This window comes from Branchiostoma floridae, chromosome 9 (genome assembly GCF_000003815.2).
Source record: "Branchiostoma floridae strain S238N-H82 chromosome 9, Bfl_VNyyK, whole genome shotgun sequence".
Lineage (NCBI taxonomy): Eukaryota > Metazoa > Chordata > Leptocardii > Amphioxiformes > Branchiostomatidae > Branchiostoma > Branchiostoma floridae.
The window spans coordinates 5,149,631-5,169,349 of record NC_049987.1 but is presented as its reverse complement, the minus strand read 5'-3'; the positions used below and the strand labels follow the sequence as shown (position 1 = coordinate 5,169,349).

Here is a 19,719-nt window from a genome sequence, read left to right as displayed (position 1 = left end):
CTGACTCACTTTAGTTATGGTAGACTGAAATTACATGTGGTACAATGCTAACTTTCTTCCAATACTAAAGTACAAACGGATCAAATTTTCAAATTACTTATGTGTTGGAAGAAAGTTAAGCATTGTTCTATGATTACTACCAACACAGATGAGCGTCTATTTTAAAATTACACACATGTATTGTATGTTCTCAATAAAAGTACACACTTTAAAAAGATTTCAAAATGTGCTACAAGTTGTTACCAAAATCAGAATGCATACTTTATTTGAGGTTATTACATGGATATGTGAGAAAAGGACTTCAAATACACAAGTTGGCAGTACAGCTCTAGGAAGTATGCAAAACTTTCTAGATAAATTGTTCTTTTCAATCTTTCTCTTTAATTTTCCTCCATGAATTGTTAAATCTATTGTCATTCACTGGTTTCCATTCCACATTCACTAGCGCTAATGTTAAACAATTCACTTGCAGAGCTCACAGTTATATTATGCCTGCGGCAACCTAAAATGTTTGTGGACAACCTTACATTTGCCCACTGGGCAACCTGGCTATTAAAATAATCTTGAACCCTGCATTAAGTCATGAATATTTTTTGATTGTACGTCACATTATTTAACATGCAACAATTAAACAATTAACGTTAGTTCACCTTTATCTGTGGGGTAACCTATATCTGTTGTTCCTGGTTTATAAAAAGAATACCAGAAATATCGTAGTCGACTTGAAAACCCTAAATACACAGTTTTTCAAAACAACGTTAACCCAGCAAATAGGCTACACAGCGAATAAAGGTGAACTAACAATATAGCATTAATATGGTGTTACCAAAAGACATTTAAAAAAACATAGTCCTTGATTTTCTTCCAACAGTTACTGTTTTATATTCTATTCTGTAATCCGGATCATGAAACTCTATAAAACTGTATAAAAGTACAAAATATAATCTATAGTTCTTGAAATAGTTGAACTGTAATTTCCAACACCAAAATTGGACTCACCCAAATTTTCGACTGCACAGCATTAGTCTTTGTCAAGGAATGAACAATCCACTGCTGTCGTGACGTCACGTTTGGGTGAGTCCAATTTTGGTGTTGGAAATTACAGTTCAACTATTTCAAGAATGACTTCTACCAACACAGATGAACTTTCAAGTTATAATCTATAGTATTAACTATAATCTGCCAGTCGTGAATTGGCATTATAAAAGAATGATTTAGCTCAGCTGACGCCATGTAGGGCTGCCCCAGATGAAGTGGAGGGCCCAGTGTAACATCTGTAGCTGTCAGACAACACGACGTCCGTCTGCAGGGATTTGTACATGTCCAGAACCAACTGGTCCATGGAAACACCTCCTGTCATTGCCTTTGTGAAGAACACACTCTCCAGACTGGAGCGCTGGACCTGAGGAACACAGAAATGCAATCATCAACATCCTTAAACTGTAAGAATTGTTGATGCTCACATACCGTTACGAGGGGCGTTCAATGAGTAATAACTCTGACTCATTTCCCATAGCAGGAGATTAATGAAACTTGGCACAGTTATTAGTCTTTCTCTTCATAGGAACCACCCAGAGTTATGCATTTCTCCCATCGTTTGATGCAGCTCTGGACACCGTTTTTGTAGGACACCCCAGGTTGGTCCTCCAACAGATGCCTCATCAATGGCAGAAGAGGAACGACCAGGTCTGGGAGCTGTTTTCACAGACTTCCGGCCATGTTTGAATTCAGGATGCCAGCGTTTTACAAGGTCATATGATGGGGCATCATCACCATAAGTTTCTTTCATTTTATCAAAAGTCTCCTTTGGTATGCGTCCTTTCAAATACAAAAACCGGATCACTGCGCGACACTAAACTGGCTCCATTTTACACCTGGTCCATTTCACACCTAACTCAGTTCAAACACCAGTAAATCAGAAACCACAATTAGTTCAGAGCTCTTTTTTGCAACATGAACTATAGAGATATGAATCATAACACATGCAAAATTTCATCTAGATCAGACAACTAGAAAAGGATCAGAGTCATTACTTCTTGAACGCCCCTCGTATTATAGTCATGCATCTTATCTTGCGATGATTCAATTTCACATACCACTATGGTAATGGAAATACAAGTGCCTTTAAATTAAAGACAACCAGTACTTGTTAGAAATCACATACTAGAGACTCTGCAAGGGTGCTACAGACAGAACAGTCACTCTGATGCATCATAATCCCGTACGCACAATGTATGGTAACTATAATACATGTAATATAAGGAACCTTATGCACAGCTATGCAAAGTTTAACTGCATACATTGTTAACCAGGCATGGGTTGGTGCGACATTATAGCTACACTTATTCTTCATGCTTAGGTCAATGGCAAAATCCTGGCAATAAAAATGTATTATTGCCATGACGACGATTGAGGGTACAACAATACAGCTCAAATCAGAAATAGAATGGAACTTCTCTGTCGCACTATCCCTGGCACAATATACTAACCCACCTATAACATAAACCTACAGCCAGCAGAAATGTACTATCCCCGGTACAGCACAATGGTCTGCCAGTGACCTAAACCTATATATATATACAGCTGAGCACTACAGAAGTATTTCCTGTCTGCCTGTGGCGTATGGCTTGAACAAGCTCTAGAAAAGAAAATGTATCCTTCATAACATAACATAACAACCAAGACAACGTGATCCATTGTGCAGAGTTCCCTGTCTAGTTTCAAAGGACAAATTCCTCCAGGGAGCAAGTGTGACCTACATTCTACCATTGCATACCAGAGATACATCTGGAACAGATTTGGGGGGAGGGCTTGCATACCCAGCATACTGCATTCCTGTGGAAATGCCTGTGCAATTCCTAGAATTTTTGCAGACTGAATGCAAAATATACCACTTGACGACTCCCCTGAGGCGTCGTCAAAATCCAAGGGACCAACAAATGTGGCCACCATGGCCATGTAGCTGCTATGCTCAGATGACCATTTACACACTTTTAACTGTATGTTTAACTAGAATGACCATACGCTAAATAGCATTGCATGTACTCAAGTAACTGGATATGATTTTGAAAACAGACGTTTCAGGTAGTATCCACTACCTTTCATCAATGTCACTGTCAATGACCGTTTTCGAAATCATATCCAGTTGCTGTGTGCCGTATCTTGTTGCCTGGATGTCTTATCTTCATTGATGGAGAGTGACTATAGCTATAGGCTGTGTGCTTACCTCTCGTAAGCTGGACAGAAGGAGCAGTAGTTTGCCAAAGCGGAAAGGTTGTCCAGGTTTGTGCATCTCGATGTGGTGACCACTAAAAAAGATTTAACTGTATGACTAGAGTGACCATAGCTATAGGCTGTGTGCTTACCTCTCGTAAGCTGGACAGCAGGAGCAGTAGTTTGCCGAAGCGGAAAGGTTGTCCAGGTTTGTACATCTCGATGTGGTGACCACTACCACAGATTTAACTGTATTTGTAACTAGAGTGACCATAGCTATAGGCTGTGTGCTTACCTCTCGTAAGCTGGACAGAAGGAGCAGTAGTTTGCCGAAGCGGAAAGGTTGTCCAGGTTTCTGCATCTCGATGTGGTGACCACTACCACAGATTTAACTGTATGACTAGAGTGACCATAGCTATAGGCTGTGTGCTTACCTCTCGTAGGCTGGACAGAAGGAGCAGTAGTTTGCCGAAGCGGAAAGGTTGTCCAGGTTTGTGCATCTCGATGTGGTGACCACTACCACAGATTTAACTGTATTTGTAACTAGAGTGACCACAGCTATAGGCTGCGTGCTTACCTCTCGTAAGCTGGACAGAAGGAGAAGTAGTTTGCCGAAGCGGAAAGGTTGTCCAGGTTTGTGCATCTCGATGTGGTGACCACTACCACAGATTTAACTGTATTTGTAACTAGAGTGACCACAGCTATAGGCTGCGTGCTTACCTCTCGTAAGCTGGACAGAAGGAGAAGTAGTTTGCCGAAGCGGAAAGGTTGTCCAGGTTTGTGCATCTCGATGTGATGACTGAAGCTGAGCTGGGTCTGGTCCTGTAGGACGGCCACTGTACCAGGATCTCTCAGGGACTGCACATCTGTGAAACAACAAGTTGTCTGGGATATAGTTTCACCTGACCTGGCACCATCTGGGTAGCCTTTGTTTGCTTGTGCTACCCATCTGTATATTCAAACCTTTTGGTGGTTACATCTGAGTTAATGAGCAAATTAAGGAATAGGTTCTAGAGCGCTCGTAGATTGCAACAGACCCTCTCGCAAACAGATTTAGGCGTTTGGGGTGTTGGAATGCCAGTTTGAATGAGCGTGTGAACCCATTCCTTAATTTGCTCATTTGTAGGGACCAATCAGCGCCCTCATCCAAAATTTGTACTATTCCAGACATTAGAGATGTCAAGGTTCCCAGACGGAGTGGCAGAGAAGCGATTGAGTGTATATATTGTATGATATATATGTCAGAGCTAACTTCTATCCGGATGGAACCCAGTAGTATCCTACCTGTGAAAACACCGAGAGATACCCTGAGGTATCCAACAGTCAACTGGACAAATTTTTGGCTTTGAGCCCGGTCGAGGCTACATCCCCTTTGGGCACCGGTGCAAATGGAACCGTAGCATAAAAAATGTGACCCTAGAATACATCAATGGGTCTAAGACTCACCAGTCTTGAACAGCACAATCCCCTTCAGACAGGCATACTCCACGGCATCCACCTGCAGCTGGTGAAACTTGTGCAGGGTTTCCTGCAGCATCTGCACCTGCTGTAGGAATGTCTGCAGTCTGTCTGCAGGGCTCTGATCAGGGGGGACACCTGGCAACACAGCACACACAAGTCGTTTTAGCAATCTCATCTCGTGGTTCTTGTTTTTTTAAGGGAAATATTTGAGTGGGCAGAAGAAATGAAAATGAATGAATGAACCTTTCTTGTACAGTTTTACCCAACCAAGCCAAGACGAAACATACAATCATATAAAAGTGTCGTAGATCTAGTTGAGCATAAGTTTTGCTTTTTCTTGCTTTTGGGTAATGGTGAAAATGTAGCCGGTTTATAAAAATTCTAGAGGAATTAAGCTTTTTTCAGTGCTACTCATATACTTAGTCTAGTATGTCTAAAATCTTAAAAAATTTTTAGTCAAAATCTCACATAATGGCCCTTTTAAAGCTTTTGCTCATGTATGCCCTTGGCTACATTTGGAAGTCAAGTAGTAAGACACTTCAAAGAGGGAGCCTAAGAAGAAAAGGATTGAGCTCTCCCACCTGCCTCCACAGCCAGTTGTTTGGGGTCCATCGGCAGTGCCCACTGAGCCAGCCCCAACAGGAACATCTCCTGCCAACTGGACTGTAACAGGAGGTGCTGGACACAAGGAGAAGGAGAGAACGGTCACACAACTCATTAGTATCAGGGCCCACTGAGCCAGCCCCAACAGAAACATCTCCTGCCAACTGGACTGTAACAGGAGGTGCTGGACACAAGGAGAAGGAGAGAATGGTCACACAACTCATTAGTATCAGGGCCCACTGAGCCAGCCCCAACAGGAACATCTCCTGCCAACTGGACTGTAACAGGAGGTGCTGGACACAGGGAGAGAACAGTCACACAACTCATTAGTATCAGGGCCCACTGAGCCAGCCCCAACAGAAACATCTCCTGCCAACTGGACTGTAACAGGAGGTGCTGGACACAAGGAGAAGGAGAGAATGGTCACACAACTCATTAGTATCAGGGCCCACTGAGCCAGCCCCAACAGGAACATCTCCTGCCAACTGGACTGTAACAGGAGGTGCTGGACACAGGGAGAGAGAACAGTCAAACAACTCATTAGTATCAGGGCCCACTGAGCCAACCCCAACAGGAACATCTCCTGCCAACTGGACTGTAACAGGAGGTGCTGGACACAAGGAGAGAAAACAGTCAAACAACTCATTAGTATCAGGGCCCACTGAGCCAACCCCAACAGGAACATCTCCTGCCAACTGGACTGTAACAGGAGGTGCTGGACACAGGGAGAAGGAGAGAACAGTCAAACAACTCATTAGTATCAGGGCCCACTGAGCCAGCCCCAACAGGAACATCTCCTGCCAACTGGACTGTAACAGGAGGTGCTAAACACAGACACATAAGGAGAAAGAAAGAACAGTCACACAACTGTCACACACAGTCTTGAACTGCAATCAATGGATGAGTTCTGCATGTCGTACTGAATGATGAGAGTTTTTCTTTGCATTGTAAACACTGCATCACTGTATTTAAATATTCTACATCTAAGACTGCATCACACCTGGTCAACAGGTATAACACCTGTTAACACAGCTGGTCAGCAGCTACAACACCTGTTAACCCACCCGGTCAGCAGCTATGACATGGGTAACACAGCTGGTTAGCAGCTATGACACCTGTTAACACAGCTGGTCAGCAGCTACAACACCTGTTAACCCACCTGGTTAGCAGGTGCAACACCTGTTAAAACACCTTGCCAGTAGCTACAACACCTGTCAACACACCTGGTCAGCAGCTATAACACCTGTTAACACAGCTGGTCAGCAGGTACAGCACCTGTTAACACAGCTGGTCAGCAGCTATGACACCTATTAACAAAGCTGGTCAGCAGCTATGACACCTGTTAACAAAGCTGGTCAGCAGCTATGACACCTGTTAACAAAGCTGGTCAGCAGCTACGACACCTGTTAACACAGCTGGTTAGCAGCTACGACACCTGTCAACACACCTGGTCAGCAGCTATGACACCTGTTAACACAGCTGTTCAGCAGGTACAGCATCTGCTAACACACCTGGCCAGCAGCTACGACACCTGTGAGCCCACCTGGCCAGCAGCTGCAACACCTGTGAGCCCACCTGGCCAGCAGCTACAACACCTGTGAGCCCACCTGGCCAGCAGCTACAACACCTGTGAGCCCACCTGGCCAGCAGCTACAACACCTGTCAACCCACCTGGTCATGACTGGAGAGCGTGAGGAATGCTGGGATGCTCCTGAGCCAGTGCAGAGTCATGTTGAGGAGTCTTGCTGCAGCCTCCTGTACTGGTTCTGCCTTACAGGTCCATCTCTGGAGCACCTCTACTGGGTACTGGGGATGAGGAGGACAAAAGGAGTGTCAGAACAGTTAGAGACATATGAATGCTTACAATAGGACCTTCAAAAAAGTCTTAACTGTCAACTTCACATTGAAAGTGATGTATGAAATGGAAAACATAGTCTGTTTACCGTGTTCTACAATTTCAATAGAAATATAATATTTTGTTATTATACGGTTTGTATACTATGATCATTGTACGGTGAACAACAACAAACTCCATCAAACTGCCAAAAAAACTAAAACCAATACTGAAAGGAAATGATTCCTAGATCCTCTAGAATACACTGACCACAGAAGAGTTATTTCATTCGAAATTGAATGAACTTGTATTTTTCCATTATTTCTTTAGTATAGGTATGTACTTTATGTGTTTTAGTGTGTTTGTTCTATACTTTCTCTGATATTGTATTGATGTACTTCTTGTATAGGACCACAGGAATAATAGTAACAGAAACGTCAACTTGCGCTACCTTAGTGACTTAGTTATTGTGGATCCAAATACAGTCAAGTCATGGTTTATTACAAAACGTGCCTAGCTTGACAACGTAGGGGAGGTATCGCATGAAACACAAACCTACCCTTGGTACGGGCTGGAAGATTGTAGAGTGTTTAAAGTCCGCGGCACATCCGTCCGTCAGAGTGACCGGCACCAGCGCTCGGTACGGCAGGTAAGCCGGAGATCCCAGGAACGTGGGACACGCCTGCTGTGCCGACTCACACCGCGAGGTGTCCTTCATGTACTGCGCCAACTGTTTCCTGATGGTGGAGTTCCTGGGACCTCGCTCGTGCTGGACGGCTATTGGCGGGAAGAATAGAACAGGTGGTTGTTACCGCCATGAAAAATGAAGGTATTGTTTTTTGGTGCGTCTGTGTGTCTGCGTGCGTTTTGTATTTCCAGATATTTGTAGTCAACATACCTGAATCTCTGGATGGATTGTATTGCATATTTCCATGAAAAATTGCGATGTTAACGTTGTTTTGGGTGTTTCCGTGTGTATGCGTGTGTACGGTCTGTCTGTCTATTTGATTGTGTTTCCAGATTTTTGTCCTGGATATACTGTGGACCTGTGGTCTTGGTTTCTTTCGGTGGCAGGCACCTTTTGGCGTAAGGAAGAAGTGTAGGTTTGGGCTCTTAAATGGAGACCTATGGCTCGCCATAACGTTACAACTTACAAGTGTATGATTTGCTCTCAGCGATTTTACGGTTGTTATATAGTCACATTTATATCACAGTAGAAACTGAAATCCAAGAGAATCTTGAATTGTCCTGAGAGAGATTGGAATTTCAATACCTACCTACACAATTACAAACTATTCTAGATGAATCTAAGAATCAATGACATAACGTTATGCACACAACCATTATGGGCGAGTGCTCAACCGTTTTCCACTTACTTACGAAGAAAGAAATTACATAATTTCGAGAAAAGCCCCGTTTCACTTATATTCTGGAGGAGGAAATTGTGGTTGGCGCGGTCTCGGAAAAAAAAATCCGCGCATTCTGTCCACAACTATATCCACAAATGTCCACAATGAGTTCTTTGACTTTGACGTTGTTTTGCTGACGCGTTCATTGATTTTACATCTTCCTCCACGTGCAAATTCGATATGTTTGATGCTTTTTTTTCTCATTTTCGTCTATTTCCTTGGACAGCAAAAGAATACAATGTTGTACGAGGATAATGTTTAAGTTCGCTCGTGTCCCAGAAAAATCAAAACCCAGTACCATTAACACTGAGGCAGTATTTGTGGTGACTTATCATGCATGTAGCTCATCTGGTAGGAGCCACACAATTATCTAGTTTCAAATATTTGGTAACCGGTTCTAATCTTTGGTAGGGCATCTCGGTTTGGGCTGCAGTGTCTTTCGGAAGGGACGTAAAACTGGGGTCCCTTGTTTGACAGGAGGTGTCTAGGGGAAGGACCAGCGATCCCTCCCTGTAGAAATATACCCTGCTGTCCTATATGCCACAAGGCACAACAAGGGTTTATGAACGAACGCACAGCGCACACCTGTGTCTGTGACAGGGGTTAATTGGAGCGGTTTAAAACGATTTAAACCGCTCCCCCGCTATTACATCTCACAATGTGCACTAATGTCTCCTTAGCGTGAGCCAAAGGATCCTTTCAGAACGAACAGAGGGTGAAAAATTGATTGGCGCATTTTAGCAAGAGGCTTGTTAGCGGGAGAGAAGGACAAAGGCGAAAATTGGGGTCATAGAAGGAAGTTAAAGGGGTTTGATGCCAAATGAGAATAATCTGCATTCAGTTCTATAGAATGGACCAAAATACTCAATACTTAATCATGTCCTCTAGCCAGCAAAAGCAGAAATCCTACAAGGCAACCATTATACTTGTCGCGATTCACACGGCGGATTTGTCGGCGTAATGCGGTAAATATCTCATTAGTGACAGAGAGTTGCGCGGTGTAAAAAGTGAGGTTTGGGGACCAAATCATTGACATGATGTGTCATAATCCGGTCAGAACGCCACCTGCGGGGAGTTTGACTGGCTTCTTTGTGTTCTATTTGACCCACCGGTTTGATAAGCTCTGTGGAACTGGGGAAAACCATGTCAGAGCCTGAGGGTTTTAGATCTGCGGCATTTCGGCACCTGGACAGCTCAGACTAGGGATATTGAATGAAGACCTTTATTGTACATTCATACCCACTGGGTTCAGTACAGGTCACAATAAATGATACAACATGATATGATGATATAACTCGGAATCTACACTACTCAAGGATCGTATTCTACTGCGTACATTCGGCTTCTTCTCGTTTCTTTGTGATATTGAAAATGTAATAAGTAATGGTTTGTCTAGATTCATAAGGAATATAAATTTGTCTATATTACTTAGTTGTATGAAATGGGGGGACATGGATTCTATTAGTCTGTAGAGTTCAGCTCTGTCTTTCTTGTACAAACTACATTCTACTACAAAATGATGTTCGTCTTCTAACTTATCTAGATTGCAGTATCTACATATTCGTTGCTCTAGAGGAGTGCGGTTATGTCTTCCGGTTTCGATGTGTAATTTGTGGCAACTGACTCGTAGTTTTGATATTGTTTTCGTCATATTTCCATCCTGGGGCCGGCCGGTCAGCTTTCGGGAACAAAAAATGAAAATGTTGACGTAAAATGTACACAAATATTGCCCAAGACGATTCCCTTTACGTCTTCTGTAATTTGGTGTCTTTTATTCATGTAGATGTTATTGTGAATATGACCATTTATTCTCTAGCACATGATACTGTAGGTTGAGCCCAATGGTATAGTATTGTGTGCAAGTAGCAACGGTGAAAACATTTTGTAGTTCGATACAAATCACTAATACCTTCTGGTTTACCAATGCGAGGCTGAACTTACTCTCCAAGCTCCTCTTGTAAGAGGAGCGCCGGTGTAATTTTCCGACTACTAATATATCTACGCGACTCAACCTCTGCTTGGAGAGTAGCTGAACTATCCACGTTTGTTTGATTGTTTGTTTGTCTGTTTGTTTGTTTGTTTTATGTTGTTTGTATTGTATGGCGTAACACACCAGGTTTGTACTGAACAGTATAAGCTGCATATTCCGGAAGGACTAATGATCTTAAACGTGCTTGAGGTGTAGCTCTCCTCACCGGCACGGGGCTTCCATTTAACGTTCTAGCCAAGACTAGCCCCTAACCGAAGCTATGAACTCATTTATACCTGAAGTGAGGAAAGTCGTGTAAAATGCCTTTCCCCAGCCGCCACAATATCGGGGTATGCAATCAGCACTTTGCCATTGTTATTGTCTGACTCTAAGATTTGGATGTCCCTAATGTTGCCTTTCTAGTCAATACTGATGACATGGGTGATTACGATTTCACAATGGCAATATTTTGTTCCGAATAAAAATTTGTACTTCTAATCTACATGATATTATTGTGGTCAATATAAGTTATTTTTAATGATCTGCTTAGCTTAGTACTTCTATTTCTGAATTTTGAACCTGAAAAAATGCAGTTATGGTCAGGACTATAAGAAACCTTAACGCTTGTTCACCTTTATCCACGGTGTAACCTATATCCGTTGTTTAAAAAAAAGTATTTTAGTATTTTCAAATTTCACTATACATTTCAGAATTCCAATTTGTAAACTGCAATATTTTCAAAATATTGCAATTTGAAACCACCGACCGTCAACTCGATATCCCTAAATACCCTATTTTTTTTTTGTAAAACAACGGATCGGATACAGGCTACCCAGCGGATCAAGGTGGGCCAGCGTTACAACATTCAGATATTGGATGAATAACGTGGCCATTATATTTCGGCTCTATATATATAAACCTAATGCGTCGGCATTGCTAGCCAAAATGGCGGACTAGGTTTGACTGTTAGATTTGTATCACAACAATCAGTAAAAAAACGTTATCATAACAGAATCAAGTTTCCATTCCACGTTAGTTTTAGGAAAATACGACTTTTTCAGTATACATCAATTTTAGATTGATAACTTTGATACTCGAACGCATGACTATTTCTTGTACAATTAAGATTTGACGAGAAAAGGGCATTCCATTATTTACGTGTGACGAACTCTTGACTGTCATCAAGGATTGCCTACAAGGCTTTTAGCGCCCAAAAATCACCACCCTGAAAGTCACTTCTGTTTCAGAAATAGATCATTTCGTTGGAATTGTCTAGCCTATATTGAACTATTCGTGTTTTTCTGTACAAACCTTACCGTACCTACAATAATGTACGTATAGTTATGGTCATAGAAGGATTTTGAGTTTAGTCAACTTATGCCAGCACCACCTTCAAATAAGAAAATAAAATCAAAAATAGAATATGAATCAAAATAAAAACTGATGTATTGACACAGGAATGAAATCAAAACAACAAATTAAGGGTCCTATTTTGGTTTTTGATAGCTAGCGCAAATCGTGAATTCTCAGATACATGTATATCTGGTAGTATACGGACAGAGTAGGTTAAATGAAGTGATTTGTGAGGGTTAACGTTCAAAACGTCCAATTGGATAGTGAACTCCTGAGTTAAAGCCACAATCTTACAATTCGTAGTAGAATAGCACAATAAAGAGGATTCGCGGAGTACAAGTAACGTAGAGTAGAGCGTGGTCAAGGAGAGGTACACATCAAAATTGTGTCCTACCACACTAGAGATGTATACCGGTACTGGGTACCGTTTACAGTGTCGTGAAAATACCGGATAGCAATCTATCCATTAATCTACAGACCTACACTCAAGTATTAAACCTTTTGACTTATATTGTTACTAAAATCGTGTTGTTATTCCTACCATTAAGATCAAAAATTAGAACTAAGATGAAAACGTTTGTATGGATATTGAAATGAGCACCTATCGTTGTTTTGAGATTCTCTCGAAAGCACAGGTTACCCGCACAAGATAGCTAAAGACTGAATAACATTCTGTCATGGTATCAATCATACCATGATTCTGTTCACTGTTTATCCATGTCTCTTTCCGCAATGAAACCATGCACAGTTTACTTTGTCAAATTGTTCAAGTTGTTAATATACGAACAAAAACATGTGTCATGTGAAACATATAGCAAAACTAAAGAAAACAAATGAAAATTGTAATCTTTTAATACTTGTATCCATGACCGGTTCGTGTCTACATTTTAAGGGCTGTTTGTTTTTTCTTGGGAGGTCTTAAACGAAATATGGACTTTGCGTGATATTTTCAAGGCAGATTTGCGTTTGGACAGATGAGGACAATGTGGCACTGCACTCAGTTTTGTAACTTATATTAACAGTGCCACATACACGATACAGAGAGAATGTAAAGGTAGTCTTTTTCTTTAACCTCCCTGGCCGAAGTCAGGTACCCATTTTTACACCTGTAAGGAAGGTCGTGTTAAGTGCATTTCACAAGGACACAACGTCGAGGGCACGGCGGGTATCGAACTCGGGACCTCTAGATTCCAAGACCAACACTCAAACAGTTACGCCACAGACAATGCCACTATATATAAAAGTTATTTGGCTAAATAAAACGTAAATAGTAAATAGTAATATCAATAATATAGATAGCAAATGGTTATATTAAAAGTTGTTTAGCATATAGTGTCGGAGAGTTTATTGAAGTCAACTAAATGTCAGGAGAGACTCACCGTCCTTGTTCATGTTGACTTGGAAGCACCTCTGCAGCCGGCAGGCTCGGCACTGGTTCCGGCGGGACTTGTCTACAGGACACGGGGCGCTGCTGGGGGACTTACAGGTGTAGTTCCTGTTGTGCCGTATACTTCTCTTGAAGAAGCCACTGCACCCGTCACACGTGTAAACCCCATAATGTTTCCCCGAGCTCCGGTCCCCGCAAACCTTACAGGGAATGTCCAAGATACGGCCTGAAGAAGAAATCGGAAAATAGTGTATGAAGGGACTCGCAGAAATATAAATGAATGAATGAATGAAAGACCTTTATTGTACATTCATGCCTCGACGGGCTAGGTACAGGTCACTGATAACAGACATGACTGATAACAGAATAACAAACATATGAAAAACAACAGGATACAATTTAACTAGTTGAAGGTACTAAGCTAACAGGATGGTCGACATCTTCTCGCTTCTTTGTACAGGTGTAGATATAAGAACATATAATGTTTGATATACAGGGTTTGTCTAGGCGCATCAAAAATAGAAATTTATCCGTTGCATTAAGATGTTCAAAATATGGGAACTCTTTTCTGATATAACTAAAGGGAATTTATGGAATATTTTGGCCGCAAAACTGGAAGTATTCAAACAAAACTTCATATGAATGATATGTAATACCATAGTATAATGCTGAACTTTCGTCTAACACAAAGGTAAAATTAACGACCACTGTGGCCTTCTTTAGGATCAATACTGATGAAATGATCCTGAAGAAGGCGAAAGTTGCCGTTGAAAATTTGATCCGTGTATACCTTTGTGTTGGAAGAAAGTTTAGCACTGTACTATAACTACTACCAACACAGATGAGCTTCCATAATAATTTGAGAAAAGATATGTAATACCATATTTATAGCATATTTCATCATTATTTGGTATTTCTTATGTCGCCAAAATCAAGCTGTACAAGGTCAACTGTTTCTAAAACCATGTCAAAATTGATCCTCTTAATTGCTGTAAACAACAACATACTGTACACTAGTAAGTTTCCTGGCATGGACTATTTATCTAGTCATTACAAATTCCAAGCTAGCAAGATATAAGCAATTTAAGAGGGTTGATGTAATTAATATGTAACAAAATGGTCAGAATGTCAACTTTCTATGCTAGGTAGGTACATTGACTTACATAATGGGTAAAGCCAGGTGAAGCCAACAGTTTAATTCCGGAAAACTTCAAGAAGTTATTTTTTGAATGACAATAACATTATCTGATGCTAATGATGTAACAATGTATTAATATTTCCACTTCTAACGGGAAACATATCTAATTCTAATATGATATACGATATGTAAAGAAAGCCTGTCTGAGGTTCCTAGAATATTGTCGGACGTTTTCAGAACTTTGCAGAATTCTGGAGAATCTAATTGTTATCTAGATATTTGTAACCTCATGTCACACCATACTTGTAGACATTGATTTATTTGTAGAAAGACGTAATAAAGTTTTTTTCAGAATGGGACTACCAGTCCGGTATTATAAGCTTGCATGTTCTTACAACTTACTGTTTTTCTGTAGCGTTTTGATAAGACTCTCAGCACATTTTCGTAAGCTATAATTGTTTGGGCACAGCTATCTTCATTGCTACACGTTTTACGTCCAAACAAGATTGAAGATGAGCGTCACTTTATCATTGATTGTTCACGACATATTGCACAAAGCTGTGCATCTTACTGCTTCTTGAAATGTGTGAACTGTAATTTCCAACACAAAAATTGGACTCACCCAAATTTTCTTACTGCTTGTTCAATCCATGCCATCCTATAACTAAATTCAATTACATTCCAGAAGGAGATACCCTTTCTGTGTACAAATAGGCAAATACGTCAAAGAATGTTTAAACCATAGAACCGATATGTTAAACTCGACATGTTTATATTTATTTCCATATACTTGTTTGTTACTCTGTTTGTATCCATATGATTGTATAACGTTATAATAATGTACATGTATAGATGTAGTAAAAGACCGTACCAAAATTCACTGTACGTTTGTTGCGTCAATAAAGATAACTTATCATTCCCCTTGGAAAATAATAATGTGTGAAAAAAAAGGATCCATAGACAATAGTCTGTTGTACTATCTATAATAATTTAAGTACATTTAATTGGCAAGGCTGTGATGCTGTTCTCCTATGCAGCTTTGTTACATTTGACTGATCATTACACTTGTATTGTGACACATAACATAATGAGAAATGGATGAAGACATTTATTGTACAGTTTTGCCGAACTGAGCTAAGGACAGGCCACAACAAAGACACAACGTACATGTTAAACCCCTATGTAGCTTGGTAGCGTTTGAGTGATCATTACACTCTTATGGACACATAACATAATGATAAATGAATGAAAACCTTTATTGTACAGTTTTGTCCAACTGAGCTAAGTACAGGCCACAACAAATGCACGGCCTTCATGTACAAGTATCAGAGTTCTAGTCTAACATAGAAGTTCGACTTCTGCTAGCTTCTTGTATACGTAATGGTGAAAATGTAGGACTCTAGTACTTAGCGATAGTTAGTGTCAAAACGCATGCCATTTTTTCATTGCTATTCATATGTATGGAGTGAGGAGATCTATTTTCTATATGCAAGTAACTAAATAGGATATTTCTATCATAAACAGACATAGCACAATCTACTACGAAGTACAATTCCTACGGTTACCGTGTTTGAGGTTTTATTGACAGACGTTTTTCTTCTACAAGTGTGCGGTTATGCCTTATGGACTGATTCTTTGTTTAGCGATGGTATTTCTGTGTCTTATGTTTGTAATTTTCAGCTACTATTCTTCATAGCATGTTGTAATAAGTTTGTAAATATAATACCATATATTTCATACTTTAACGTTATAATCATGTCAAGAAATCGGGATGTTGGGATGAAAAGATAAAGTATTGTTAAAGATTACATTTAGAAACAGACAAGACATTTATGTAAGGGAATTGGAATACGTTAAACCAAATGTTACTGGTCACCATTATGTTTGTCTACATTTTAATTCTGTTCCGTTTAACACATTAAAACAAGCAAAAGTTGTATAATCAGAGGTAGGACAAAATGAAATACGATAGAATACGTTTAAGAATGGACTAATTAAGTGCACAGAATAACCATGATAAAAACATAGAAACTACGTGCCTACGTTCTTGTTGTATCTGATTATGGAAAGATATTTCTTTTGCAATAACTTTCTAAGCGTTTGTATAAACCTACGTCAACTGTGTCAAACATCGCAAGTATGTAACGTTATGTCCTTACGAGTGATAATTATGATTATGAGGACAAACATTCTAACATTTCTTCACACACTCACGCTGTGTTCACTAGCACTAGAAATAGTAGAAATTGGCCAAATAGACAAGTAATACCAAGTAGGTTGAAAAAAATTCTTTTTAACCTCCTTGGTAATACACGGGAGTCAGTAATCAGTCCACCACAGTTTGCGACATATCTTTTTGGGCCGAACAACTCCTCTGGTGTGTTACATGTCTATTTGGTCAATTTCTACTATTTCCAGTCATATGTGGAACATGGTAGGGGCTAAATATCCACCTAAGGACGCCTGAAAAGAGTTGTAAGTTGGTACTTACTAGATGGAAGCTTGTTCATGTCTCGTCTCTGTTGTTCGCTCTGTCGTAGTCGCACAGTGACGGTCAAAAACTCAAGACAGGCGTCCCGCGCTTTTGAACCGAGCTAAACATACAGGCGTGACGGAAAATTGTTTGACAAAACTGGTCAGATCACGGAGCTAGTTATGAATTAACATTTCGTCACGGCGGGGGGACTTTTGTATCGGTATTGAGGCATGTAACAGGGAGGTCGTTATCCCGGGTCTGGAGCCCCCCCGATGGGAAGACTCCGCTCTTGTAATCCGTTCTTTGTGCCAGACCATGTGAAAATATGTTAATCCACAACCACTTCTCTCGGAGAGTGTTTTTTAATCTCAATATCATGAAATTTTCATGAAGAAATCCCCCCCCCTCAAAAAAATGCGTTTTTGTGTGAAACCGCAGCATATGGAGCACAAATTTCAGAACATAAAATCTTGTTGTCACAAACAAGTTATCGTCACTTGTCTGCAAACTTATTTGGAGGGTACAACCATTTTTTTAACGACGGGAAGAAATCTCATCTCATCTTTAAGAAATATTGAATGGTCTGTAACTTTCAACAAGAAACACAACGCGGTAAGGAACTATGCTGCTACAAGCGGGTCCGGATCTTTTTTTTTCGACCACTTGAGTGTTTCTCTTGGTTCTATACTTGAAGAACATGGATCAGAAATCTTCTCCAAAAAAATTGCAAATTAAACTTTAATGAAGTCTGCTTACAGATCATGGTTAAGTCACTTAAATATTTTACCCACTGTATGTTTGACGTTGTTGTTGTTGTCGTTAACCTTGTAGTAGTGGTACATAGAAGAAGAAGAACTTTATTGCACGACTGAAGAGGATACAGTGTTTGGCAGCTTGTACATACAATACATATAAAACAGTTAACTACATGAGTTAACTAGCATTAACAATACATATAAAACAGTTAACTACATGAGTTAACTAGCATTAAGTGCTGGTTCAGGACAGTATAATATTGTCTCGTTTTTTAAATGAATTATATATAAATTGACCGACATAGGCAGATATATCAGCAGGACATGATAGTAACATATTAAACATTTCTGTCTTGGTAGGTGGTAACATTGTATCAGATTTGCATTTAATAGACTGTAACATTTTTTGTCTCTCTCTCTATCATAAGTTGGACAATCCATTATAAAGTGGGATTCATTTTCAATATTATCATGGCATGTTGGACACAGTCTAGATTGCAGGTTCCCTTGCTGTTTCTCAAGTAGGCCATATTTTACAGGGATGGGTTGCTAGCCTTTCATCTTTAAGATGCTCAATGCACCTCGTCGAACCCCTTTTACGTCTTTTCCGAAAGACGCATGTAGTCCCAACCGAAATGCTCTTCCCAGGATTTGAACCAGAGTCTACTGGTTATCAAATGATTAGAACTAGGAGCTCAACTGTGTCTTATGTGTCTTATGCTCTTATGTGTCTTATGTTAAAAGCTATCTTCAGACATCTCAGCACGTCCAGGACAAAAGATATGCAAAATCGGCTGCTGTAGTACCAAGGTCAACCACCAGGAGGCCCCAAGTTGACCTTTATCGTTTGGATCACCCCACCTACCTAGGTGGGGTGATCCAAAAACCATCTCAATCCATCCAACAGTTCTTGAGATATAACGCTAGTTCACCTTCAACCGCGGGGTAACCTATATCCGTTACTTCTAGAAATGGGTATTCAGGGACATGAAGGTTACGGACGGTGGTTTCAGACTACAATATTTTGAACATATTACAACTTGAAACCACCGTCCGCCCATTTGATATCCCTTAATACCGTGTTGGTAAACACAACGAATATAGGTTACCTTTACCCTGCGGATAAAGGTGAACTAGCGTTATCCCCACACATCATCCAGACTCAAAACAGTACCTCTATCTTCATGGAGGAAACAGAGATAAGTCCAAATAGTTAGTTGATATCATTGACCTGTTACCACTATGTTCTTTTATCTTCTGTCATTTTTGTGTACTGTCAAAACGTAAAAGTTAGACTCTTGTTTGAGATATTCAATCCATGACGTCGCGAAGAACGTCACATTATCCTTATGAAATAGAAACAATAAGTGATGCCGTCTCAATATCAGATAGCCACCTCTTTCAAGATGAAATAGAAAGGAAATCCTCATCAAACATTTTGACAATATTAACGTATTTGAATATTTCAAGGCATGAGGAAGATGACCTACACAACTCTGAACACAGTTCACATTCGACAGCAACTATCGGAGAATGTCCCTTTCAGGAAACTCGCTATGGTCAGGAGTTTATTCTTAAATTTATCTCATTGATTTACAAAACAAAATGGTAAGGCTGAGAATTACACGTTGGTCCCTTGTCCCTTTGTCTTTGAAAATAGATACGCCTCGACGACAATTGGTAACGCACGAAGATTGGTCATCATTTCATGGTCCCCTCCATGTAAAGGCATGTTGTGTGTGATTTGTTGGAAGGAACTAATTGATGAGGCGCCTTAAGTGAAGAAATTAATTAAGAGCTTTTAATCAATCGTGGAAAGGACTTGCTACCCAAGATCTTTCAGAAGGCTCGTCTAGCTTTGTTTATCAGTGAGCGGTAGTGTCCCAAGTCTCACGTACAACTAAACACGGGCTTGGGACGAGCCTGGCCAGTCCCAGAACACAGACTGGGGACGAGCTTTGACTGTCCCAGAACACAGACTGGGGACGAGTCTTCCCTAGCTGTCCCACAACTAGACTGGGGACGAGCCTCCCCTGTCCCAGGACCAGACTGGGGACGAGCCTTCCCTGTCCCAGGACCAGACTGGGGACGAGCCTTCCCTGTCCCAGGACCCAGACGGAA

General features: G+C 40.6%; 1 protein-coding gene across 1 annotated transcript; it reads right to left on the bottom strand.

Moving 5' to 3' along the window:
- Positions 1-1,100: 1,100 nt before the first annotated feature.
- On the bottom strand, positions 1,101-13,504 carry LOC118422498 (nuclear receptor subfamily 2 group E member 1-like; the record flags this gene model as incomplete). The annotated part of the gene is made up of 7 exons (XM_035830118.1): positions 1,101-1,402; positions 3,934-4,079; positions 4,660-4,809; positions 5,256-5,352; positions 6,949-7,083; positions 7,671-7,888; positions 13,222-13,504. Coding segments are annotated over 7 exons (1,212 nt in total), but the record flags the coding sequence as incomplete, so codon positions are not given.
- Between the last annotated feature and the right edge of the window lie 6,215 nt (positions 13,505-19,719).